The sequence below is a fragment of the Oncorhynchus keta genome, chromosome 21 (genome assembly GCF_023373465.1).
Source record: "Oncorhynchus keta strain PuntledgeMale-10-30-2019 chromosome 21, Oket_V2, whole genome shotgun sequence".
NCBI classification, from domain to species: Eukaryota; Metazoa; Chordata; class Actinopteri; order Salmoniformes; family Salmonidae; genus Oncorhynchus; species Oncorhynchus keta.
Window position 1 is genome coordinate 11,270,922 of NC_068441.1, and position 26,133 is coordinate 11,297,054.

At 42.2% G+C, this 26,133-nt stretch overlaps 3 protein-coding genes across 17 annotated transcripts in view; all 3 read right to left on the reverse strand.

Moving 5' to 3' along the window:
* LOC118400116 (protein NDRG3-like) overlaps window positions 1-1,050 on the reverse strand; it is a 62,162-nt gene extending 61,112 nt beyond the window's left edge. For both annotated transcript variants that reach the window (XM_035796606.2, XM_035796605.2), the window contains exon 1: window positions 883-1,050. The gene's annotated coding sequence lies outside the window, so the exon portion shown is untranslated. The remainder of the gene's footprint in view (window positions 1-882) is intronic.
* A 1,727-nt stretch (window positions 1,051-2,777) lies between these two features.
* On the reverse strand, window positions 2,778-21,599 carry LOC118400117 (PHD finger protein 20-like). 12 transcript variants are annotated; one of them, XM_052473320.1, is made up of 19 exons: window positions 21,442-21,599; window positions 20,346-20,432; window positions 18,798-18,898; window positions 18,433-18,604; window positions 18,205-18,289; window positions 12,479-12,555; window positions 10,752-11,087; window positions 10,286-10,703; window positions 10,000-10,050; window positions 9,630-9,899; window positions 9,330-9,551; window positions 9,003-9,101; window positions 8,041-8,196; window positions 6,880-7,061; window positions 6,112-6,211; window positions 5,749-5,944; window positions 5,166-5,625; window positions 4,771-4,936; window positions 2,778-4,534 (listed from the first exon to the last, which is right to left on the reverse strand). In XM_052473320.1, the coding sequence occupies exons 2-19, from the start codon at window positions 20,373-20,375 to the stop codon at window positions 4,392-4,394; spliced, it is 3,264 nt and encodes a 1,087-aa protein (XP_052329280.1). In that variant the 5' UTR covers window positions 20,376-20,432; window positions 21,442-21,599; the 3' UTR covers window positions 2,778-4,391. The 12 variants fall into 12 exon arrangements, with proteins under 12 accessions (XP_052329280.1, XP_052329279.1, XP_052329282.1 ...); XM_052473319.1 differs by having other exon boundaries at window positions 18,798-18,901; XM_052473322.1 differs by lacking the exon at window positions 21,442-21,599 and adding an exon at window positions 20,784-21,372.
* A 698-nt stretch (window positions 21,600-22,297) lies between these two features.
* The window catches only part of LOC118399844 (rho GTPase-activating protein 39-like), a 51,179-nt gene continuing 47,343 nt past the window's right edge, over window positions 22,298-26,133 (reverse strand). For all 3 annotated transcript variants that reach the window (XM_052473316.1, XM_052473317.1, XM_052473318.1), the window contains exons 7-10: window positions 25,592-25,791; window positions 24,720-24,811; window positions 24,476-24,645; window positions 22,298-24,251 (exon numbers count right to left, since the gene is read on the reverse strand). In XM_052473316.1, coding sequence (XP_052329276.1) covers window positions 24,057-24,251; window positions 24,476-24,645; window positions 24,720-24,811; window positions 25,592-25,791 — 657 coding nt within the window. In that variant the 3' untranslated portion in view covers window positions 22,298-24,056. The remainder of the gene's footprint in view (window positions 24,252-24,475; window positions 24,646-24,719; window positions 24,812-25,591; window positions 25,792-26,133) is intronic.

The window sequence follows — 26,133 nt, forward strand, 5'->3', positions numbered from 1 at the left end:
CTGGTTTGTACTAATGATTACACGCCTGAATCCAATGACCTACAGTTCAGCTTCACCTGTGTGACCTTCACCTATCCCAGCCTGGTCTCATAGACCCTATCCAGGTGACTGCTGACAATGTCATGTGGTGCCAGAATAATGATATGTAGCCTAATTTCTCCACGCCACTGGTTGCCAACTACATCAGTGTAACAGCGTGGATATGCCAAGTCTTGTCTACTTAATTAAGCAACCATAAAATTCAGTAGACTACGAGCGAGATCATGTTTTGTAACGTTGATGTTACACTGAACGGTTCTAGACGTGAGAGTGAAACAGGGCAGGTAGTTTTTATATTGCTCTATCTCGGGGATCGTGACAATATTCAGCAACCGCCTTCCTAATCGTTCGATGTTGAGACATAGATATGGGCGGGCCATTGACGTACAGTATGAAGTGCTTAACCTGTAAAACAAAAGGAAGTTATTCAACAGGAAATTATATCCTACAGAGGCTACTGTCGCAGCAGCAAATCGTGTTTGAGGCAACAATGAAAGTGAATAGGCTTGTTGAGCTATAAAATAGCAATACAGTTCGTGTGCATTTACGCATGCAGAATTGGACACTTATCAAGTTAACCTCATCTTGTTACATTTGTTTCAACGCGCGCAGAATCGTGGATTACATTGGACACTATTGTGACGTTTAATGTTGGTTACTCACAGATCTCACCTAGGCCTACATTAGAACTGGCTGGAAGATTAATATGGGATATTATATCAAGAATACACCGCGAACTGGTGGATTATCCACACCAATGGCCACATCTGCTGTTGGCATAGCAATATTAGAAAATGTCAAGATCTATACTTACCGCTTGGATTGAATAAGATCTACACTTACCGCTTGGGTTTAATACGTATCCGTTCGATATGCGTCAAATCCTCTGGACTTTTGGTGAAATACCGGTGTTATAAACTGCACGTTCTTGTTCTTTGCCTGGTTGCGTTCCTATTCCAACGAGTATTTCGATGTCACTCTCAGGGCGGAACTACACATTGCGTTCTAAACACAGAGGGGAAGCGAACAAAGCAGCCAACCAATAGCCTACGAGGAGGCAGTAGCAATTAATTTGAACGCCCCCAAGAGGTTTAACTGAGAAGATTCTGTCTAAAAACTGTAGTGTACACTATCAGTCCCATCATCATTGAATTGACCCATTTCTCGGAGATTATGCGCTTAGAATTCAATTTCAATCCTCAACTGATTGAATAAGAATACAAACAGGCGGTGATGCAACATGTTAAAAAAAACTCGATTTAATCTAAACCTCGGACTTGTTTTGAAGTTGTAGGTTATTTCCAGACCAGCTGTAAAAATGTGGCGATCAGCAAGACCGCTTCCTTCAAGTCCTCATAAAATGAGGGTGAAAAATAAACATGCAATGAGGAAGGGATAGATAAAGATAATTTATAGCCTACAAGGCAAGCAATGTTTTGTTTCTGAATTTTGCAGCACAGCCTGAATTGTGAAGCAAAATGTGGCCAAAAAAGCACAATTGACTTTTTCCACATTTGGTTAAATTACAGCCTTACTCTAAAATGGATTAAATAGTCCCCCTGCTCCACGAATCTACACACAATACCCCATAATGACAAAGCAAAAACAGGTTTGTAGTAATTTTGGCAAAAATAAATTAATACATATTTACATAAGTATTCAGACGCTTTACATAGTACTTTGTTGAAGCACCATTGGCATCAATTACAGCCTCGAGCCTTCTTGGGTATGAAGCTATAAGCTTGGCACACCTGTATTTGGGAAGTTTCTCCCATTTTTCTCAAGCTACGTCAGCTTGGATGGGGAGTGTCGCTGCACAGCTATTTTCAGGTCTCTCCAGAAATGTTAGATCGGGTTCAAGTCCGTGCTCTGGCTGGGCCACTCAGGGACATTCAGAGACTGCATAGGGTCATTGTCCTGTTGGAAGGTGAACCTTTGCCCCAGTCTGAGAACTCTGGAGCAGGTTTTCACCAAGGGTCTCTCTGTACTTTGCTCTGTTAATCTTTCTCTCAATCCTGACTAGTCTCCCAGACCCTACCGCTGAAAAACATACCCACAGCATGATGCTGCCACCACCATGCTTCATCGTAGGGATTGTGCCAGGTTTCCTCCAGACGTGACGCTTGGAATTCAGGCCAAAGTGTTAAATCTTTGTTTCATCAGACCAATGAATCTTATTTCTAATGGTCTGAGTCCTTTAGGTGCCTTTTGGCAAACTCCAAGCAGGCTGTCATGTACCTTTTACTGAGGAGTGGCTTCTGTCTGGGCACTTTACCATAAATGCCTGATTGGTGGACTGCTGCAGAGGTAGTTGTCCTCCTGGAAGATTCTCCCATTTCCAGAGGAACTCCGGAGCTCTGTCAGAGTGACCATCCGGTTCTTGGTCACCTCCGTGACCAAGGCCCTTTTCCACCGATTGCTCAGTTTAGCTGCCAGCTAGGAAGTCTTGGTCGTTCCAAACTTCTTCCATTTAAGAATGTTGGAGGCCACTGTCTTCTTGGGGACCTTCAATGCTGCAGAAATGTTTTGATACCCTTCCCCATATCTGTGCCTCGACACAATCCTGTCTCGAAGCTCTATGGCTTTGTTTTTGCTCTGACATGCACTGTCAACTGTGGAACCTTATATAGACAGGTGTGTGGCTTTCCAAATGATGTACAATCAATTGAATATACCACAGATGGACTCCAAGTTGTAGAAACATCTCAAGGATGATCAATGGAAACAGGAGGCAGGTATGTTTAAAAAAAATATTTAATACATTTAAAAAAAATAAGAACCCTTTGTCATTGATTTAAAAAAAAAATGTTTATAGATTTTAGAATAAGGCTATAATGTAACAAAATATGGAAAAAGTCAAGGGGTCTGTATACTTTCCGAATATATGAATGAGAGATAGTGTATTTATGTACCAGCATATTTGTTGCATTTTTTCAACATCTTGTTTGATTCTTCACCTGGTTGACCCACTAGTACATTATGGCTCTTTGGAGGGCTATGTTTAAAAATAACCATCAATACAAAGTCATCCCAGGAAACATTCAGATGTATTTACACAAGAAATACAAAATATTGCAAATAAACAGTACAGATAAAACAATACAAGAAAAGGAAAATCGTGGATCTGTTACAAGTTTTCCACTGAGAACAGAACACAAGTTGCTGAGGTTGTAGCAGACATCACCACAAACATTTGCAGTAAGCCAAAAGCTACAGTGAAGAAAAGTTAAAGGTCGAGTTCCTGCACGACTAGATGTGCAGGGCAGGCGTTGCATTGCATCTACCAATGGCTGTGTGCCACGTCAGACTGCAGTCGGGCACCAGATTGCTATATCATACGAGGTGGTTGGCTAAAATGTTACACCTATTGCAGGCATTCTAAGATCTGGCATGCATCTGCAAAGTAGTAGGGCAGGAACTCGCGAGACGAGAGTGAATAGTATAGAAGAGAAGAAGCACGGAATCCAACAAAATACAAGTGACATTAGCTTTGGAAAGAAACCACATTTAAACAATATTAAAACAAAAATCCAGAAACGTCACTCGTCATCAAACTGTGTACTGTCCCTCCTGTGTCTATAATACAGACCAAGTAAAAATTCACTACGTAAAATCTGAAAGATTAATCTTATCTATACAGTGCCATTATAAGAATATAGTTTGTATTGTCACACCCTATTTATAACCTTATTAAGGTTGTGCTCTGTAAAACAATCCACATGATCAGCAAACATAAGCTTAATAATTATGCGAGATTATCATTGACTAAGGACTTTACAATATTCAGACAGGAAAAAGAGTTGCAAAATATGGCTCCAAGGACAGTGTTTCCAAAAGCTGTCATTTTGAATATTGACAGTGTGCCTCTCAGAAGTTCAGGTGAGATCTTTGAATACATAGTACAGCTCATCAATTTGTGGAGTGCATGACAGTAAGCTTCAAACAAAACCTCAGACCAAGGCATTAATATGATGCAGGTTTGCACCAACAAAACCCATCCGATCATAAACTGTCCCCGTTTGTTCTCTCTTGTATTGACTCCATCCATTACCTACTGCAATGACCACGATACAGCACATTTCCATTATGTGGGCTTTTCCCTGTACAGACTAGAGGCCTTACAGAGGAACACCAACTGTCATCCTCAAGCATTTTACCCCATGCCATGAAATGCTCCCACTAGTCTGCAGTATACTGAAAGTGCATTTGCATTTAATTATCTGGTCATTTCTCCTCAGTCCAACCCCCATATGCCATAGATAGACCTGTGAGTGGCTGCTCTCCACTGCATTGTCTCTTGGGAGTGCTGTGTTGGTCTGTGAATATGGATGTCACACTGCTCACTGGCACCCTCATGTGGAGCAGCACAGGGCAATCTGCTGCACCTTAGCCAGCTCTGTTAGCAGCAGCTTCATGCTTTGTTTAAGCTGAGGCAGGCGAGCCAGAGGCTCTGGGGGCTCCAGCTCCCCTGTGTAGTCCAGCCAACTCTCCAACACTGAGGAGAAAAGACGGAACAGACAACACTGTCAATCACTCATGTCAGATGCATAGCTGAGAGGAACCTATAATATACAGTAGATGTATTGATTGTGGCTACACCTTTGTGACAGGTAAGAGGGCATTGTCTTGAGTTGTTTTGCTTTAAAATCTTGTTTTCCTCATTGTACATATACAATCAGTGGCATCACAAAACTCTTTACTTGCTGACAGAAAACAAAGGGCATGCCTCACCATCCAGCTCCCTCTCAATGAAGTCCATCCTGTGAGTGACCTCTTCCTGTACGGCATCTATGTGATCCAGCAGGTTGATCTGCCACTGGTGCTGCTGGCTACTGCCGTCTCCGTCCCCTCCCTCCATCTTCACCTCGACCTGGCCCCAGCGACCAACATCTGAACACTGGACACATGGGAAAGAAGATGCTTCAGTCATAAGGTTGACTACCACTCTATAGTACTGTGCATGCAGGATGTATGGATAGAGAGTATAGGAAGCTTTAGTTTTTTAACAAGGACCAGCGATCACAGTTGTAAACCCACCTATTGTTTTACCACTACATCACTGGCTGAAATAGAACGGACCTTGGGGTGAGTGTTCAGGGGTGTGTGTGGGCTGAAACAGCACTAACCTTGGTGTGAGTGTTCAGGTGTGTGTGGGCTTTGGGCCTGGCTGTCTCTAGCATGCCTCCATAGCGCTGCTCTCTCTCCAGGAGGTCCTCAGTACTCCTCAGGCTGTCCTCCAGCTCAGAGCCCCTCCGTGTGGTCTCCACGACCAGCCTCTGCTCCACCGCAGGGTAGTACGCCCGCGGCTTCTGGTAGCAGTGCTCACTCATAATGTACGAGTCCTGGAACGACTGGTATGGCGAGAAGGCGGAAGAGGAGGCTCGACTGAGCTTCTCCATGGCGGCTGACATCAGAGCTTCTGCTCCCCCACGTGCAAGACTCTTGTGGTCCCTCTCTGAGCCCTCGTCTGTTGGCGCTGGAGACGGTGTTGCGTCAGTGCCCGTCCCCGAGCCGTCTCTCCTCCAGGGCCTCTCTGCCCGCTTCCAGGGCTGGCACCACAGCCGCAAGTCCGGGTGGGTTTGGGTACTACAGGGCCACACACAGGCATTCAGACTCCATACAGACTATACTCATTTCATAAGCGTATAAGATATTCATTCATATTAGTGTATAGATGGATCGTTTTTCCCATTCTATTCCTCTACTTACTGTAGGATGCTCATCTTGAGCTGCAGGCCATTGAGCACCTCCACCACATGGTGGACGTCTCCTAGTAGCTGGTGTGTTGCTGCAATCTTCTTTGCATTCTGGTGGGAGTAGTTTTCATCCAGGAAGGACAGACCGTACATGTGACCCCTGCTCAGCCAATCACGGTCATACCAGTACCGCAGGCTCTGCCTCTGACCTGGAACAAAGATCATGAAGGGTCACATGGTATCATAAGACACATCCAGAAAAATTACAGTTAATTGTATTCGCTTATTTAGTTTAGTGTGAGCCTCTTTTAAACGCCTGTGGAGAAACCTGCGATGGATTTACTAGCAATCCCAGTTGTGTGTTCCTGGCTCTCACCTGGTGGGTCTCGGCAGACATAGCAAGCGTATTTGTCAGGGACGTTCTCCTCCAGGAGGCCCATGCAGGTGCCATGCTGCCAGCACAGACACTCCTCACACTGAGGGAGACGAGAGACAAGGCCAGGGAGCAGAGTTACTATCAACTACTCAATCATGCAAATCAAGGTTTCTCTCAGCTGCTAATGGTTGGCCTGAGATGGGCTTGGCCTTCAGTTAGTTGCTATTTAATCTCGGTTTACTCCAGAACTAATGTTTAAGGACTGCCTTTCCCCAACCCTGATACGTCCAAATAATCAGGGATGAAAAACCCAAACACTGATGTGGTGATACTAATGGTTTGTCAAGGTTATGAGGTTAAGGTTAGGAAAAGGGTTAGGCTTAGTTAAAATGCTCCAATTGTCAATAAGTGTAGTCCCAACTCCATCTAGTAGGCCATCTGGTAGGCCTGAGGCCTAGCCCAACTATAGGCCTAACTCCATCTAGTCACAACGGTAAAAGTCCCGACAAACCATCAGTATCGACAAACCGTCACTATCATAACACCTGAACTACTGCTGCTTGTTATCCTACACATTCCATCCCGTCGCAATAGATTCTTGGGTTTACAGAATCGCAGAATCTGTCTCAGAGAGATTAGGTGCCATTTGACAAATGTGATTGATTTAAATATATAGAGTTGGTAGGAATCCACTAGTCTCGCAGTCTCACTGATGTGTATTGGAGGGAGGTTTGGGCTAGAGCCAGGTAAAACCCCAAGGTAGCTCACCTGTATCATGAAATCGTTTTCCTCTTCCACCTCACAGACACAACGCACAATCTCCTGAGCGCCCGTCTCCAAGGCAACAGAGCCCAGATTCAGGGGAGGAGTAGTGACGTCCAGCTCCGCCCCCTGCTCATCATCACTCCACCCACAGCTGTCAGTTGACCAATCACTGATGCTATCCTCATCTAGGAGGGGAAATCAAGGGATGGAAAAGGTTAACTAATACAAACAATCCTGGTCAAGATGACCCTAGTCTCTTTTAGAAACATTGCAATACTACATAGACATCTATATTTCTTCCATGAGCTAGTTTCATACCAAACAGTATATATCTCAATGTGAGTCCCCAGAAGATAACAGAATTTACATCCAAATGACATGTTTGATCAAGAAAATATTGTAACACCAGCAATAATGGTAGAAAATATAGGAAGAAACTATAGCTAATTTCATCCACAGTATTTTAATGTACATTTAAGTGCCAAAATAAAGGAAACACTTGAGTAAATGAGGGATACGAAGTATATTGAAAGCAGGTGCTTCTACACAGGTGTGGTTCCTGAGTTAATTAAGCAATTAACATCCAATCATGCTTTGGGTCATGTATAAAAATACCTAGTTGCCCATTATTTTGGCTACCATGGCTAGAAGAGATCCCAGTGACTTTAAGAGGGGTCTCAAAGGAGCATAGGGGTTTAAAGGGTGTGTGTGTGTGTGTGTGTCTCTCTCTATGCCATGGCACATATAAGCTGTTCTGGAATCGCATGGTTGCCCAACGTTCTAGTAAGACATTTTGTTGTTGTTTCCTTTATTTTGGCAGTTACCTGTATATCCCTTATACATAGCTCTGTGGGTTGGACGTATAACAAACGGTATGTTGCACAATAATGAGTATAAAGCAAGTCATAGCAGCAAAAAAAGGCCCTTGATTCTATCAATAAACCATAGAATCAGTCCTCAACCGTGACAACAGTTAGTTTGCTTTTCACGCCAGAAAGTGTGGAAAATAATGAGCAACATCGGTTTGATACAGAATTGAAAAGATACAGGTCGAAGCCAAGGACAAATGACTTGGATTGACACCAGGCAAAGAATAATGGCAAAAGGGAGAGAGCGACACACACACATGACACACACACATAACATACACACACTGATACCCACCATCCACATGTATCTGCTCTGACTGGTTGTATCCGGGCCTGCAGTGGTATAACTCAGGCTTGTGATTGTGTGAGAGGGGGAATTTGAGTGGCAAATTCAATTTGGACTGAAGATCGAATATTGAGATGTCAATATTCTCCTCACTACCTGTGTACTCTGTTAATAAAGGGGAGGGGGAAGCAGACGCAGAACAAAATGTCAACTTTGGACTTGCTGATGAGGACAAACAAGAGATACTCTATTGGGGGGGTGGGGACAAACAAACACTATATAAAAACAGACCTCTGTTTACAGCTAAAGATACTATTATTGGTAGGGGAATATTTACGTATAACAAAGAAACCATAAATGGTCAACTTGTGTCCATAAAATACCTCTACTTGAGTATTTCTGATAGGTGAACTGGCCAAAACAGTGTAAATATAGTCTAATTGTGCATAGTAAATAAACTATCCTCCTAAAAGGTGTTATAACAAGTGTTATCCACACTCAGAGTGAATTTAAACTAGGTCAACAGACCAATAGTGGTTCAAACTTGGTTAGAGAAGTGGTGTCACAGTGGTTTGTGGTCAGCATTAGACTTTTCACAGATGAGTGAGATGGTTATTAAATCCATAATAAAGGCCTTCCTAGCCTAATGTGTTATTAAATGAACCAAACATGAGCCGAAGATGTGCATATCATTAAAGGTCAGTGAAAAGGGAGGTAAAAGCACAAGACTACTGATGCAAATGAAATGAGCAGTGGCTATTTGACTGATGAAGCGGTATAGGCCAGTAGTGTGGACAGGTGGTTTTAGTGATAATCCCACACAGACCTACACCTACCACACCAAGAGGAATGCAGGATGGCTCTGTGCTCAGGGGCCTTCCAACGGCCTGAATGAAGCGTTGCACATGCAGCTGAGCAACAGGACACGGGCCCCATTCAGAACGGTAGGGTGACTAGAGTCCCCTTCTTACCAGACTTGGACTTCTTTTTCTTCTTCTTTTTCTTCAGTTTAACGCGAAGGAAGTCCGTTTGTTTCTTATCCTTCAGCCGGTCTCGTTCTTTCACCAATCCTGGAGTGACACAGAGTGAACCAAGAGTTAAGAGAGTGCTTTAGATCCTGAACGCATTACAAACACTAGAGCATGCCAAATTTCACAATATTCCTGTTGTCACATTTAGAGAAAGTGAAAATGAATCTCTGATCAGAAATCAGCTAAGATGCCTACACATTTGCTCCCATCTATTGACCTATTTAAGCCCTCTCTTTAGATCTTTCCACGTCTCCATTTTATACACACCTAAGTCCATGCCACTGCTCATAAACGTCTCTGTCACCACCGGTCTCTGGCCATTCCTGTCCAGCTGGTTCTCTTTGCTCTTCTCCCTCAGCAGCGCCCTCTGCTGCTGGCTCTGCGTTGGCTCTGTGCTGACAGCAGGTGGCACTGACCTGCGTCTGCTCATTGTCTTTGCCTCACTACGTGGAGACGGGGGAGTTCTGATAGGACTGTGCACAGTGGAGTCTGCCAGGCATAGAAAACACATTATTATGACTAAACCTTTGGGTAAATCTATCGCAACAGCCATTTTTTTACACTCACGCATTGAGGCAGAGATGGTGCGTCTCCTCTTAGGACACTCCAGAGTGGTATGGAAGGGGTGCTTCTCTGAGGCCTGGGTCTGGACGCTCCTGGTGGGGCTGAGGTCATCCTCTAGCTGCTGGTCCTCTCCGTGGTAGTACTTCATGTGGTAGTGAAGCAGCTTGGCCTTGCGGAACGACTTGGTGCAACCCACAGCGCTGCATTTAAATGGGTTGTGGTCCAAGTTGATGGACAGGACTGGGGGAGGCTGGTTTTTGATCACTCTGTACACTGAAAACACAATGGAGATGTGTAAGAGAGGATGGACAAACAGCTAGGAGTGGAAAGAAACATGTAAACTGATCTAACAGAGAGCAGGGGGAGAACTCACATGGCTCTCTGCTGAATCTGTTGGGGTTGTGAAAACCCTGCTTCCTTATTGCTGGAACAAAAGACAAAGACACCATATAAAACTGACAATCCCTGACTGACGACATTCAACAACAAATTAAAAACACTTCACTCTCTCAGAATTCTCATGAATATATTCAAACCTTCTATACTATTTTGTCGACATGAAATGTGGACAGAACCTTAAAATATAACTGCAGTGACAGCTTCCATTATTTGGAAACAAGTCCTTTTGGATAGTGATTTTCTGAAGGGTGTCGTCTTACGTTTCACTGGGAGGTCCAGTGGTGCAGATTGTGAGCTCTCCGGTTGGCTCGCTGCCTTCTGCTCCACTCCGTCATTGGTGGACAAAGCTGAGGGTAATGGGATAGACACTGGCCCTGTCAGTGTTGACATCTGATTGGGTGACTCAGTGGGTGGCTTAGGTTCATTTGGTGAGCTCAGGACTGTGTACTCAGTTTCCATTTCCACCTCTTTTTTTATCCCTCCATTTAAATTATGAGTAGACCTCTCCTCACACTGTCCTCGGTCTTCTTCCACCTTCTGTCCTCGGTCTTCTTCCACCTTCTGTCCTCGGTCTTCTTCCACCTTCTGTCCTCGGTCTTCTTCCACCTTCTGTCCTCGGTCTTCTTCCACCTTCTGTCCTCGGTCTTCTTCCACCTTCTGTCCTCGGTCTTCTTCCACCTTCTGTCCTCGGTCTTCTTCCACCTTCTGTCCTCGGTCTTCTTTTACCTTCACTCCGTTCGGGCCCACAGTGGCTATCATGTGATCCCGGAGGTCGTTCTGTCCTGCATGCTGCTCTGTATGCTCCTCCTGCTTAATCGCGGGTGGACTCTCTTTGGTGACGTCCACCTCACAATCCTTCCTCTTGGTCTTCTCCTGTCCCTCCCTCTTGTCCCATTCATCAACCTCATTATTATCCTCGGTCTCACTGTCTCCCTCCAGGTCAGAGGTACTGCGTCTGGCCCTTTTATTCTTGGGGCTGTTTTCCTGAGGCCTCCGTTCTCTGCCATTCTGGTGCTTCCTGACTCCATTCCTCTCAGCAGACCGAGTCTTCCCTCCTCCTCTCTAGTTCCAGGAAGAGAGGGGTGATGAAAAGAGAGGAAAATAAGGCAAAGTATGACCCACAAAAATGTGACCCTTTGCATGGCAAGCCAACACAATATGAACAGAGACAGTGCCTTCAGGAAGTATTCATACCATTTTTTCAAGCTGATTTAAGTCAAAACTGTATCTAAGCCACCCAGGAACATTCAATGTCATCTTGGTAAACAACTCCAGTGTATATTTGGCCTTGTGTTTTAGGTTATTGTCCTGCTGAAAGGTGAATTTGTCTGACAGTGTCTGTTGGAAAGCAGACTGAACCAGGTTTTCCTCTAGGATTTTGCCTGTGTTTAGCTCTATTCTTTTTCTTTTTATCCTAAAAAAACTCTGTAGTCCTTGCAGATGACAATCATACCCATAACACGATGCAACCACCACCAGGCTTGAAAATATGAAGAGTGGTACTCCGTGATGTGTTGGACATAACGCTTTGTATTCAGGATATAAAGTTCACTTCTTTGTCACATTTTTTGCAGTTCTACTTTAGTGCCTAATTGCAAACCAGATGCATGTTTTGGAATATTTGTATTCTATAGATGCTTCATTATTTTCAGGCTGTTAATTAGGTTAGTATTGTGGAGTAACTACAATGTGGTTGATCCATTCTCAGTTTTCTCCTATCACAGCCATTCTACTCTGTAACAGTTTTAAATTCACCATTGGCCTTATGGGGAAATCCCTGAGCGGTTTCCTTCATCTGACAACTGAGTTAGGAAGGACGCCTGTATCTTTGTAGTGGCTGGGTGTATTGATACACCATTCAAAGTGTAATTAATAACGTCACCATGCTCAATGGGATATTCAATGTCTGCTTTTTTATTTATTTATATTTACCCATCTACCAATAGGTGCCCGTCTTTGCGACCAGACACCTCCCTAATCATTGTGGATGAATCTGTGTTTGAAATTCACTGCTCAACCGAGGGACTTTACAGATAATTTGATGTGTGCGGTACAGAGATTAGGTAGTCAATAAAAATTCATGTTAAACACTATTATTGCACACAGTGAGTCCATGCAACTTATGTGACTTGTTAAGCACATTTTTACTCTTGAGCTTATTTAGGCTTGCCATAACAAAGGGGTTGAATACTTATTGACTCAAGACATTTCAACTGTTCATTTATTAATTTGAAAACATTTCTAAAAACGTAATTCCACTTTGACATTATGGCGTATTGTGTGTAGGCCATTGACACAAAATGTCAATTTAATCCATTTTAAACTCAGGCTGTGTCAACAAAATGTGGAAAAAGTCAAGGGGCGTGAATACTTTCTGAAGGCACTGTATGTGCCATTTGAGCAGGTAGAAACAATTGACAGTCCCTGGTGAGAGAAGGAAACAAAGAGCTCACCTCTCTGACAAAAGGCTTCACGTGGATCCCCTTCACTGTCTGGACGACTCCATCATAAAACTTCACGGTGTAAGATGCTGAGGGCAAATGGAGATCAGATGGATCAGGTTGATGCTTGATTTTATATTATTTAACAAATTAAAAATGCGGTTGAATCAGTGTTTGAAATTCACTGCTCAACTGAGGGACCTTAGCCAAATACATTTAAACTCAGTTTCACAATTCCTGACATTTAATCCAAGTAAAAAATTCCCTGTCTTGGGTCAGTTAGTATCACCGCTTTATTTTAAGAATGTGAAATGTCAGAATAATAGAGAGAATTATTTATTTCAGCCTTTATTTCTTTCATCACATTCCCAGTGGGTCAGAAGTGTACATACACTCAATTAGTATTTGGTAGCATTGCCTTAAACAATTTAAACTTAGGTCAAACATTTTGGGTAGCCTTCCACAAGCTTCCCGCAATAACTCCTGACAAGAGCTGGTGTAACTGAGTCAGGTTGGTAGGCCTCCTTGCTCGCATAAACTTTTTCAGTTCTGCACACACATTTTCTATAGGATTGAGGTCAGGGCTTTGTGATGGCCACTTCAGTACCTTGACTTTGTTGTCCTTAAGCCATTTTGCCACAACTTTGGAAGTATGCTTTGGGTCATTATCCATTTGGAAAACCCATTTGCGACCAAGCTTTAACTTCCTGACTGATGTCTTGAGATGTTGCTTCAATATACCCACATAATTTTCCTTCCTCATGAAGCCATCTATTTTGTGAAGTGCACCAGACCCTCCTGCTGCAAAGCACCCCCACAACATGATGCTGCCACCCCTGTGCTTCATGGTTGGGATGGTGTTCTTTGTCCCCATGTGCAGTTCAAACCATAGTCTGGCTTTTTTATGGCAGTTTTGGAGCAGTGGCTTCTTCCTTGCTGAGCAGCCTTTCATGTTGTCAATATAGGACTCGTTTTACTGTGGATATAGATACCTTCGTATCCGTTTCCTCCAGCATCTTCACAATGTCCTTTTCTGTTGTTCTGGGATTGATTTGCACTTTTTGCACCAAAGTACGTTCATCTCTAGGAGACAGAATGGATCTCCTTCCTGAGCGGTATGACGGCTGTGTGGTCCCATGGTGTTTATACTTACATACTATTGTTTGTACAGATGAACGTGGTACCTTCAGGCGTTTGGAAATTGCTCCCAAGAATGAACCAGACTTGGAGGTCTACAATATTTTTTCTGAGGTCATGGCTGATTTATTTTGATTTTCCCATGATGTCAAGCAAAGAGGCACTGAGTTTGAAGGTAGGCCCTGCAATACATCCACAGGTACACCTCCAATTGACTCAAATGATGTCAATTAGCCTATTGTTATCTTCTAAAGCCATGACATCATTTTCTGGAATTGTCCAGGCTGTTTAAAGGCACAGTCAACTTACTGTATGTTGACTTCTAACCAACTGGAATCGTGATACAGTGAATTATAAGTGAAATAATCTGTCTGTAAACAATTGTTGGAAAAATGACTTGTGTCATGCACAAAAGTAGACCGACTTGCAAAAACTATAGTTTGTTAACCTCTCTAGGCTAGCGGGCGGTATTTTCACATCCGTATGAAAAGCGTGCCCAAAGTAAACTGCCTGCTACTCAGGCGCAGAAGCTGGGATATGCATATTATTAGGAGATTTGGATAGAAAACACTCTGAAGTTTCTAAAAGTGTTTGAATGATTTCTGTGAGTGTAACAGAACTTATTTGGCAGGCGAAACCCCGAGGACAAACCAACCAGGAATTTGTTTTTGGAGGTCACTCTCTTTTCAATGAGATTTCAATGGGAATCTAGATTTCTAAGGCACTTGCTTGCAGTTCCTATCGTTTCCACTGGATGTCAACAGTCTTTAGAAATTGGTTGATGTTTTTCCTTTGAGAAATGAAGAAGTAGCCCTGTTCAGAACGAGGGTCGAGTGAAGTGTACTGTTTGTTAGAGGCGCGAGACCTGAAAGCTCACTTCACTTTGTTTTTATCCGCTATTGAACGCAGTTTATCCCGTCTTAAATTGTATAGATTATTTACATTAAAAAATACCTAAAGTTGCATTAGGAAAGTTGTTTGAAATGTTTGGACAAAGATTACAGGTAACTTATTAGATATTTTGTAGTCATGTTGCGGGAGTTGAAACCTGAGTTTTTCTGGATCAAACGCGCCAAGTAAATGGACATTTGAGATATAACGACGGAATTAATCAAACAAAAGGACCATTTGTGATGTTTATGGGACATATTGGAGTGCCAACAAAAGAAGATATTCAAAAGTAAGGCATGAATTATATTGTTATTTCTGAGTATTGTGTCGCACCTGGCGGGATGAAAAATTATTGTCTGCGTTTGTTTGATGGGGTACAATCCACAGATAGTAGTATGGTTTGCTTACGCCGTAAAACCTTTTTGAAATCTGACACAGAGGCTGGTTAACAAGAAGTTTATCTTTAATCATATGTATAACACTTGTATCTTTCAATGTTTATGATGAGTATTTCTGTAATTTGATTTGTCTCTCTGCAATTTCACCGGATGTTATTTGAGACAATGCATTACTGAACATAATGCTCCAATTTAAACTGAGGTCTTTGGACATAAAGAGGGACTTTATTGAACAAAACTAACATTATTGTGTAACATGGAGTCCTGGGAGTGCCACCAGATTAAGATCATCAAAGGTTAGTGATTAGGGGGCCTGCCGGGTGGCGAAGGGCTGTGCCACCAGAGACCCTGGGTTCGCGCCCAGGCTCTGTCATAACCGGCCGCGACCGGGAGGTCCGTGGGGCGACGCACAATTGGCCTAGCATCATCCGGGTTAGGGAGGGCTTGGCCGGTAGGGATATCCTTGTCTCATCGCACACCAGCGACTCCCGTGGCGCAGTGCACGCTAACCAAGGTTGCCAGGTGCACGGTGTTTCCTCCAATACATTGGTGCGGCTGGCTTTCGGGTTGGATGCGTGCTGTGTTAAGAAGCAGTGCGGCTTGGTTGGGTTGTGTATCGTGGGACGCATGACTTTCAACCTTTGTCTCTCCCGAACCCGTACGGGAGTTGTAGCGATGAGACAAGATAGTAGCTACTAAAAACAATTGGATACCACGAAATTGGGGAGAAAAAGGGGTAAAAAAAAGTTTGTGATTAATTTAATTGCTATTTCTGACTTTTGTGAGCCCTCTCCTTGGTTGGAAAATGTCTGTATGGTTGTTTGTGGCTCGGCGCTGTCCTAACATAATCGTATGGTGTGCTTTCGCCATAAAGCCTTTTTGAAATCAGACACTGTGGTTGGATTAAACTCTTGAAACTCTGGGGGCAGTATTTCATTTTTGGATGAAAAACGTTCCCGTTTTAAACAAGATATTTTGTCACGAAAAGATGCCCGACTATGCATATAATTGACAGCTTTGGAAAGAAAACACTGACGTTTCCAAAACTGCAAAGATATTATCTGTGAGTGCCACAGAACTGATGCTACAGGCGAAACCAAGATGAAATTTCAAACAGGAAATGCCCCAGATTTTGGAGGCGCTGTGTTCCAATGTCTCCTTATATGACGGTGAATGCGCAAGGAATGAGCCTACATTTTCTGTCGTTTCCCCAAGGTGTCTGCAGCATTGTGACGTATTTGTAGATATATCATTGGAAGATTGACCATAAGAGACTACATTTACCAGGTGTCCGCTTGGTGTCCTCCGTCGAAATTATTGCGTAATCTCCAGTTGCATGCATTTTTCCATGTAGTACAGAGGAGAAACCAATCTTATCATCTAATAGATATGTGAAAAACACCTTTAGGATTGATTCTAAACCATGTTTGATTCTTTGCCATGTTTCTGTCGATATTATGGAGTTAATTTGGAAAAAAGTTTGGCGTTGTAATGACTGAATTTTCAGGGTTTTTTCTTAGCCAAACGTGATGAACAAAATGACAGCGATTTCTCCTACATAAATAATATTTTTGGAAAAACTGAACATTTGCTATCTAACTGAGAGTCTCCTCATTGAAAACATCCGAAGTTCTTCAAAGGTAAATTATTTTATTTGAATGCTTTTCTTGTTTTTGTGAAAATGTTGCCTGCTGAATGCTAGGCTTAATGCTATGCTAGCTATCAATACTCTTACACAAATGCTTGTGTAGCTATGGTTGAAAAGCATATTTTGAACATCTGAGATGACAGTGTTGTTAACAAAAGCCTAAGCTTGTGAGCCAATATCTTTATTTAATTTCATTTGCGATTTTCATGAATAATTAACGTTGCGTTATGGTAATGAGCTTGAGGCTATAATTACGCTCCCGGATACGGGATTGCTCGTCGCAAGACGTTAACAAGAAGTTTATCTTTAAAATGGTGTATAATACTTGTATGTTTGAGGAATTTTAATTATGAGATTTCTATTGTTTGAATTTGGCGCCCCGCTAGCGTCCCACAAATCCCAGAGGTTAACCTCTTCAACCTATGGGGGCGCTATGTCATTATTGGATAAAAAAAACGTGCCCGTTTTAAGCACAATATTTTGTCACGAAAAGATGCTCGACTATGCATATAATTGGCAGCTTTGGAAAGAAAACACTCTAACGTTTTCAAAACTGCAAAGATATTATCTGTGAGTGCCCCAGAACTGATGCTACAGGCGAAACCAAGATGAAACATCAAACAGGAAATGAGCTGAATTTTTGAAGCTCTGTTTTACTATCGTCTCCTTATATGGCTGTGAATGTGCCGTGAACGAGCTTATGCTCTCTGCCGTTCGTCCAAGATGTCTGCAGCATTGTGACGTATTTGTAGGCATATCATTGGAAGATTGGCCATAAGAGACTACATTTGCCAGGTGTCCGCCCGGTGTCCTTTGTCTAAATTGGTGCGCAATTGTCAGTGGCACTCATTTTACCATGCGATACAGAGGGAGAAGCACACTTCCAGGAACGATACATCATCGAAGAGATATATAGAAAAACACCTTGAGGATTGATTCTAAACAACGTTTGCCATGTTTCAGTCGATATTATGGAGTTATTTTGGAAAAAGTTTGGCGTTTTTACAACTGAATTTTCGTTTTTTTTTTGGTAGCCAAACATGACGCAGAAAACGGACCGATTTCTCCTGCACAAATAATCTTTCAGGAAAACTGAACATTTGCTATCTAACTGAGAGTCTCTTCATTGAAAACATCTGAAGTTATTCAAAGGTAAATGATTTATTGAATGTTTTTGCTGGTTTTTGTGAAAATGTTGCCTGGTGATGCTAACGCTAAATGCTAATGCTAAATGCTAACGCTAAATGCTAAATGCTAGTTTTGCTATGGTAGAGAAGCATATTTTGGAAAATCTGAGATGACAGTGTTGTTAACAAAAGGCTAAGCATGAGAGCTAGCATATTGATTTCATTTCATTTGCGATTTCCATGAATAGTTAACGTTGCGTTATGGTAATGGGCTTGAGGCTGTAGTCATGATCCCAGATCCGGGTTGGCTCAACGCAAGAAGTTAACAAGACGTTTGTGGAGTGGTTGAAAAACAAGTTTTAATGACTCCAACCTAAGTGTATGTAAACTTCCGACTTCAACTGTACATAACAAAATTGTCAAGGATACAAACACGAAAATGTCAAGAGACTTATTTCCATTGTGGTCCTCTATTCTGCAGAACAGAACACACAAATCCCTTCAATATGCATACGAGTGTACTTCCAAACCACTCACCATCTTTATTGACTGCTAAGACCTTGGCAGGGTAGAAGCGGCAATCGGACCAACTGGCGAGGACCTTGTCATTCACATGAAATCCCTGAAGAGACAGATGAAAGGAGGTGTCACACATGGATCCAGTATCAGCCTGAGCAAATGACATCCAATAGAAGTAGGCGGAGCAAACAAAAGACCAGGTAAAGCTAAGCAGAGCAATCAGTAGGGATCTAGTCCCTATCTTACAGGGATAGGATCGTCGTCCAGCAGTCCCTGTCGTCTCAGCTGGATCCTCTCTACAGGTCTCAGGTAGGGGCTGGTCCAGTCAAACCACTCATCATAGCGGTGGCTCCACTGACGGTAGTGGATCAGGATCTTCTCATCACTATAGTCGATCTTCTCTATGTTGGCCGGATACCTAGGAGCAGGGGATATATGAGGGGTGACTGAGATGGGAGCAAAGCAACTGAACTGGATAACAGAAAGACAGAGAGAAAGACAAAGAAAGACTGAAAAATAGCTGAGGAATGCAACAAAGAGAGTGCAGGCAGATAAAGACATACTGTACTGAGAATGAGAGAGAGTGATGGAGGGACAGAAGCATGACTCACCAGTTTTTGAGGGTGTCTCTGGCCTCTAGCGTTGCTCCCACCTCAAAGGTTATCCCTCTTCTGTTAGGGGGTGTCTTGCTCATCATGCCCACATCCACCTCCTGCTGACAGACACACAGTTCTACTCGGTTAAAGACCAGACACACACATACACTTCTAGTTCTTAAAACTGCCATGACGGGGGTCCAACGTGAGTTCGTACTGGTCTAGAGACTGGATTATAGTGAACTGGCTTAAATAAAAAAGAGGTCTGACTCCATAATCAGTGGAAAATTTAGTTAGTTCTCAATTTCTTTTGATCAGCATTTACTTGTTACATAATGAATCATAGTGGTGGAAAGTGAAAGCAAACAATGGTGCTAAGGGTCTTAGTCATTGTGCTGAGAGGACTGCCAGGAAGAGAGGTGAGAGAACAGGGGATGAGGCTTGTCTATATGGCTGAGAGAAAAGGGAATTATTCCATAAATACAGGAACACAATACTGTGTGTACCCAACAATAACTACTGTAAGTATGTAGACACATGGGGAATAAAAACGATCATTACTGAAGTTAGTATTGTAGCAGTAGACACATGAAGGGATTCCACAATGTTTACAAAAGACCAACGACTGAGCAACAATGTTGGCAGGCACAGTGGAATTTAGCCCCTAGTCTAAAAGGTGTGTTGACACCATGTAGTTCTAAGCTATATCTAAAATCTTAGTTTGTTGCATCCAAAGATAGGTGTAAACATTGTAGTGTGTATCATCTAAATAAATAAAAACGAAGAAATAACAACTTAAGCCATTATAGGGCATCCATAAAGTAGTCATAAGCTCTACATAGACGTTTAATAAGAATTTAAGCAAAGTCGTACTACATAATGAGCGATGTGAAAGGCCCTTAAATCTGGTGCTCATCCAAAGATGGCATAACCCCCTTGACACCCTTAAAATGGCTTGACATTCCTTTATGATAGCAAATATGTCTGCCCCGTCATTTAGGCTATCAGGCTCCAATGTTTATCCAACGAAAACACTTAGCAAAGAAACACATAACGTTATATGATTAAAGCAATCCTCAGATCTCATAACACCACGCAAACCTTCCTCTTTGAAGCATCTGTATGTAACCTCTATTTTATATTTTATAGCAATACTGTCTAATCCCTGTCTCGAGAATTTTGTGCAGCCAGTACCTAATAACGAGGTCAAGAGCCAGACAGCTTTCAAAGACTTGGGCAGCACGATGAGAAATTCCGACACTGTCTATTATGTATCCTTTTGTCCAACTGGAGTGATCACAGTGTGATGACTCATGACTGAATTCCAATTCGGTCAAATTGACAAAAATGTTGCTTTTGATGACTAAATATGCTCAAACAAAATCTGTGCTCCTCAAAATGGTCCATTGTCTGGTTCATTGCAGAGCGTTACATTGTGTCTCGCGCCCTGAATACTTTGTATCCTCTAGCATTGTCAAACACAATCACTAAAATCCCGGGAAACACACGATTCTAAACAGATCTTTGCAATACATTCGCCTAATTTCGGGAGGAAAAACTCACCTTTGTGTAGAGACTTTGAGCATATTCCATTTAAATGCTACAATAGTAGCCGGATATCTTCACACAACTTGGCAACCCACGTGTTTTCTGGTCAGGCGAACATTCCACATATTGAAACAATGGGAGACAATAGCAATGCAAAATGGTCTCTGAAATTAGATTAAGCTAGTTATGTAGGCCAGTTGCTTATGTAACATACATGGATAACATGAATCAACGTTATGTAGGTTCCATAAACACATACTCTGACGAAGCATTTATGAACGAATACGGCATAATTATTTCTGGTGGAGTGTGGCTCTAAACGCACGGAAGCGACCTCAATGACGCGCAATACACGTCAGTTGTTTATCACAGACTCGATAAGGGTGAAAATAATTTTCAACTTAGACCTTGGCTTCAACTATAGGCCTACTATAGTCCATGGCTTTACATTACCTATGTAACATAACCATAGAAGGCTAGTTGCCGATAAAATGTTGAAATATAGCCTAATCCTGTAAATTGCCATGTTTTTCACTCTCCATTATTTGGCAGCGCTGCTTGCACGTTAGTATTCACCCAGCATCCACTCCAAAGTAAGGCTTAAATAAGATGCATATGATTTTATACAATTCAAAAGCTGCCTTTTGTGGATTCGTTTCTGACCGTTTATCTTCCGATATTCTATAAGGAGTCTTGAATATATTTCACTGTAGTTTGTCAGTGACTTGAATAAAGCTAATTGGTTAAGCGTTCTGATATGGGCGGGCTTGAGACATTTTACAGGCTATTCAGACTGTCATTCATAAGAGGATCGGGCCTCTACGCCTGGCCACACGTTTTCTTACGGTAAATACGGCATGGAAATAGAGCACTTTAAACTTCGCTGAAGCAACCGAAACAATGACGAGTCAACCTTACACCAAGCATAAGATATCCGCAAACCAAAACAAATCTACATTACAAGTCTTTAAAAGTTATTTGTTTAGGAAGCAGAAGCGTCATGCCGCATTCAGATTACACAATGTTTTGTGTTATTGATGCATAAAATCTTTTTATTCTGTCTCAAATACTAATGACTAAAATTGTGCAGAAAACTGATATCAAATGTTACCTTAATTTCTGGATAATGTGTTTCCAATGGTGATGTGCAGCGTGTGGTGCCTCCGTTTCTGATTTGAGAGCACGCAGTTGATTTTTTTTCTCTCGATGCACTCGCCCTACCGGCGCGCAACTACGCATGTATTAAATATACCTTCTGTTCCAGAGATGCATGGTAGAGGCTATTTGCAGGCTATACACAAGTAAATTACTTTGTCGTAGGCCTGCCAATATGACATGTACAGCCAATGGCAAATTGACATCAATAGTAGGCTAGGCTATATTACATCGTATTACTAACATAGCTAATTGCTGGCTTGCAAATGCTGGCAGGGTATTGTTTCTTGAATAGGGCTCGATTTTACTCCGAAATAGGCTATATTTCCTTTATTTAGAAGACAACACTTTCTAAAAATAAAAAAAATCAGAATCATGTTAATTTAATTTCCTGCAACTTCTGCATTACATTCTTATGTACAAAAAGATCCACTATATTTGTTTTAATTACAAGGACGATAAGGACAATGACAAGACAACCATAAAGAACTGAGGACCATGTCGGCCTACTTTACAATACATTTGGACAAGACATTTTTTAATTTAATTTTTTTTTTTTTTTTTAATTTTACCTTTATTTAACCAGGCAAGTCAGTTAAGAACATATTCTTATTTTCAATGACGGCCTGGGAACAGTGGGTTAACTGCCTGTTCAGGGGCAGAACGACAGATTTGTACCTTGTCAGCTCGGGGTTTGAACTCGCAACCTTCCGGTTATTAGTCCAATGCTCTAACCACTAGGCTACGCCATTAGGCAATAACCTCAATAACGTATACATTTTTTATACACTTAATCCAGTAAAGGTCTGATAACCAGTCTACAATTAAACCTTTATTTTTCTTGAACAATCATTTCATAGAATAACAGAGGGTATGTTCACATAATACACAACACAAACAATGAGTGGTTGAATCAGTACTATTTTCAAAGGCAAGCTTGCAGGAGGGAAATTATGAGTAGTTACAAAATCAAAAAGGTTCATATTTATCATGATCATTTGAAAATACAGCCAGAGTTACTGTTACTATTTACAAGCATTATTTACACAGGAAAGCTTCCAGGGAGTGTCTTATCTACATTGTCAGTTTACTACATCATAGTTTGGATGCATGTGAAATTCAGACCTTCATTTACCGAGGGAAGCAGAGAGCAGTTATCACTACACCCGTTTTAACGGAACACCTGAGCCAAAATATCTATGGTGAAAAGAAGTGATAGTGTTACTACATTACACATGTGTTTATGCCTCTTTCAATATTGGTGTATTGCAACAACAAAAAAAACATGTATTTTTGGCAACGCACTGGATAAGTGCAGCCATAGTAGTACGGCAACCCTGGAGAAAATTAGGATTAAGTGCCTTGCTCAAGGGCACATTAACAGATTTTTCACCTAGTCAGCTCAGGCATTCCAACCAGCGACCTTTCCGGTTACTGGCCCAACGCTCTAACTGCTAGGCTACCTGCTGCCGAATAGATCTCCCATACACATAGTACATACATGTACCAGAATACATTTATAACATCCTCCCTCAGCAGTTGAAAATCAGAGGGTTGTTATTGCACAACACACACTGTTGAGGAGACCACTAAAACGGGCATTTTACACAAGCTCCAAAACACATGGTCTTATTGCTTCCAGTTTGTACTTTGAAATGTACGCTCTGACTGTGGCTCTACTGTAGTCAGACTATAGACTGTGGCTCTATATCAAAATGGCTGTGGTAAAACTTTTTTTAATTTTTTTAGATAAAATCACCAACATAGCAGTGAGACTGATCAGTCAAGATGATCAAGACTGATAGCAGTCTTGTTGATAGAACTACTAAAAACATCACAGGCACGCTCATTTTTAAATTAGACATTTTTTCTCATTTGTAAATAAGAACTGGAGGCTGAGTCTCTAGAACTCAAACACACACACACACACACACACACACACACACACATACATACATACATACATACATACATACATACATACATACATACATACAGAGGCCAAATAGATATAAGGAGGGGACCCTGGGTCTTTTTCCTGATGACAATGTCCATCCTGTACAAACCATGAGACTCCTCCTGCACAGCCCATATCCAGCAAAGAAACAATGGCACTTCACATTCAGTTATAAATGTAGGAGGAAAATCAGATTTTACATGCAGTTAAAACAAAGTCATCCAAATGAACTGGATAAAAAGCGGTCCCTATGATGTAAAGTCATTTGTAGTCTTTTTGTGTGCAATAATTGTGGGGTTTCCATCACATATGACACACAATGTCACCTATGCAGTAGGCACAGATGTATTGTTCTGCAGTCAGAAAGTAGAACAGAGGATGGGTCCACTGTCAAGTGACTGTGTTACGTACAGTACTCAGTGGTGAAACATCTGGGTTCTCTCTTATCTTGTTATGACCCTGCCTTTGAAGACAGAACTGATCAAATCTGGTATTGTTACAGTATGATTTCCAGTGCGTGTGTGTGTGTTTTGCAATAGGTCAATGGAGTGGGGCGGGCTTCGCAGAGCGAATCACTCAGTGGCACTGGGGCACGTGGTGTCAAGGGAGTCAGTCTACACAACGCCCTCAATGAAACTGGTGTCCAGGTGAACGATGAGCATGCGCAGGAAAGACATCTCCTTGCGTGTGTTCTCAAAGATGATTCGTGGGTCATCAGACTGGCAGCGGAGGCAGTTGGGGGCCATCACCATGGCAAGGTTATTGACATCCATCTTAGTAACAGACACATTAGCAGGCTGAGCAAACACCTGGGGATAATTAATGTGGGAGAAAGGGTGAAAAATCATTAGGGACTGAAGGCAGAGTATGTAACTTGAAACAGATTGACTAAGGACAAATTAATGAGTTTATAGTGATTTGTTCTATCTCAACTTCCTGACCAATGACCATGTCTCCAATGTTGAATACGATAATAGTTGTGTCAGTATGACTGTATTGTATTAGCTGTGGTGTTCTGTGTCGTGGTTATTACCTGCAGGAAGTGGATGAAGTAGCACAGCACCAGTCTGTTGAGCTCAGGCAGACACTGTACAACAGTAATGGCTGCCACAGGGTCATCATAGTTACTGACACACTGCTTGTAGAAGGCCATGGGGATGAGAGGCTCCTCCAACTCACGATACCACAGCTTCATCAGGGAGGCTAGAGGAGACGGGGACAGTGTTAACACTAACACACACACGCAAAGATAATAGCAGAGGTACAGACTAACTCACCAGGTACGTTGGGGTCTGAGAGGTTTTCTGGGATCCGCCATTGGTCGACCTGGAGCTTCAATGCGTTGACTTCATCGATATCGCCAGGCACCCTTCAGAACAAGTGTTCTAATTCAGTATTCAGTTGCACTGCATGGCCACTAGGGGGAACTATAACACCCACTATTACCAATCTACAGGTATGTTCAGTGGCATAGCTTGAAAACCCATTATAACATGGTGAAACGGTTATTATGACACAAACGGCACTGGGAGTATCATGTTGTTAATTGGAGGAATTTGTTTGGATTTAGGGACTGACTATGATAATAACCATGGTGAATAGGCCTGTTCTGTATTAGCTGGAGTAGGAGAAAAAAAATACCAAAGCTCCTTATCGCCCATGAAACATTGTAGTGGGTGGGGTATAACGTTTATGTTGAGAATAAATACTCCTCCAAACAAATTCAAACCTAATAGAATAATCTACAGAAATTCAGACCAAATAAAAATACTTACTCACAAATCACAGATATGAGAATAGCTCTAACAACATGATTGAAAGCCCATGACCTCATGCAAAAACAAAAGTGTAAACATTTTTTATAAAGTATCAAATGAAACATTGCTGGTCTCCAGGGGCTCTTGAGCAGTGGTATGCAATGTTTGCTCTGCTGTCAATCTCTTTACAGTAGAGTACACAGGGAATGTTTGCTTTAAACTGTACTGCTTCAGGAGACCACCCACCAAGGCTGGCATACATTTGTCTAGATCCTCACTAGATCTCCTTTTATGACCGCGACCCTGCTAAACACACAACACAAACCCACACCTCACTGATGAATACACCAAGTCAAATGAGGTGATTTGCTGACCCTGTCCATCCTTCTCACCTGAAGATGCCCTCAGTCTGGGCCCCTCCCAGTGCCAGGACGTATTGGGAGAGCTGGACCTGTACCCAGGGTAGCTTCCTGTCTGGGAAGAGTTCACTCTGGCGCTCCATCACCTCGTCCAAGGAGCTGCCAAACAGGGAGGGGGTCACGATGGCCCGTCTGCTGTGGTCAATCTCCTCCAGAGTTGGCTTACGAAGACCCTGCAGGGGAGGTTCACAGTGTGACGACTAGGACTATATTTTACACTGTTCATGTAAGACTTTGTCTATGACTGTTAACATCAAAGATTATATCTGAAATAGACTGTCTTGTGTGTATGTAAGCCCTGTGACTAAGAATCTATCCATATGTTTCTGACTAATGTCCATGTTTATCTCTCTAGCATTATTAATATCTTTATCAACATCTGTATTGGTTAGGAACCCTTTGAGTATTAAACAAATAGGGACATTCAGGGTGGGGTTGTGTTTTGACTGCCTTCTCGATTTGGGCATTTTTAAATACCTTTGTGACAAATACTATTTTCCCTTGTCATTCTCTGC